This window comes from Phytophthora parasitica (assembly GCF_000247585.1).
Source record: "Phytophthora parasitica INRA-310 unplaced genomic scaffold supercont2.57, whole genome shotgun sequence".
Lineage (NCBI taxonomy): Eukaryota > Oomycota > Peronosporomycetes > Peronosporales > Peronosporaceae > Phytophthora > Phytophthora nicotianae.
Genome location: NW_008649043.1, coordinates 85250 through 85807, shown reverse-complemented (window position 1 = coordinate 85807; position 558 = coordinate 85250). Strand labels below are relative to the sequence as shown.

Genomic DNA, 558 nt, shown 5'->3' with positions numbered 1-558 from the left:
TTGCTTCTCGTTGGTATAAATTTGCATAGTAGCCATTGTATGGATCTTACAAGACCCTTCAACCCGGTGCGCTCCATCCTCGTCTTTATCTGTTATAGTGTAGAATTTTCTATAAATCTTCATAAATTGTAAAATAATGTGACTTACATTATTTAGAATTTATGTAATGTCACTTCGGTCACACGCCATCGGACGTGGATCATTGTTGAAGCGTGACCACAGCAAGGGATCGACTGCGGTGTTATAGGTGAGAGGATGTGACGTCGCCTCATACAGCCGACACGAACGAACACAACGCCACATGCTTCTCTTCGGGGAGCTGAGCCTGGAGCAGAACCAGCCAGGCAATCTCGTCGTACAGTCCCGACGCCTTCTTAAACAAGACCGCCTGGAGACTCGTCACAACTTCAACGTCGGCCTCGACGCGCGTGGCCAGATCGTTTGCGTCCATCACCAGAAGCCGGATGCCACGAGAAGTCACGGCTTGAACGCCGTACGCTCGTTCACATCGTCTTCAGTATTCAACCCCGCAAGCAGCAACAGCTTACAGCGGTTCCG

The 558-nt window shown here is 49.6% G+C and overlaps 1 protein-coding gene across 1 annotated transcript; it reads right to left on the bottom strand.

Annotated features, from left to right (window-relative positions):
• Nucleotides 1–268: 268 nt before the first annotated feature.
• PPTG_16408 (hypothetical protein) lies at nucleotides 269–451 on the bottom strand (the record flags this gene model as incomplete). Its single annotated transcript, XM_008913939.1, has 1 exon — nucleotides 269–451. One exon carries the CDS (start codon nucleotides 449–451, stop codon nucleotides 269–271), a length of 183 nt encoding a protein of 60 aa, XP_008912187.1.
• Between the last annotated feature and the right edge of the window lie 107 nt (nucleotides 452–558).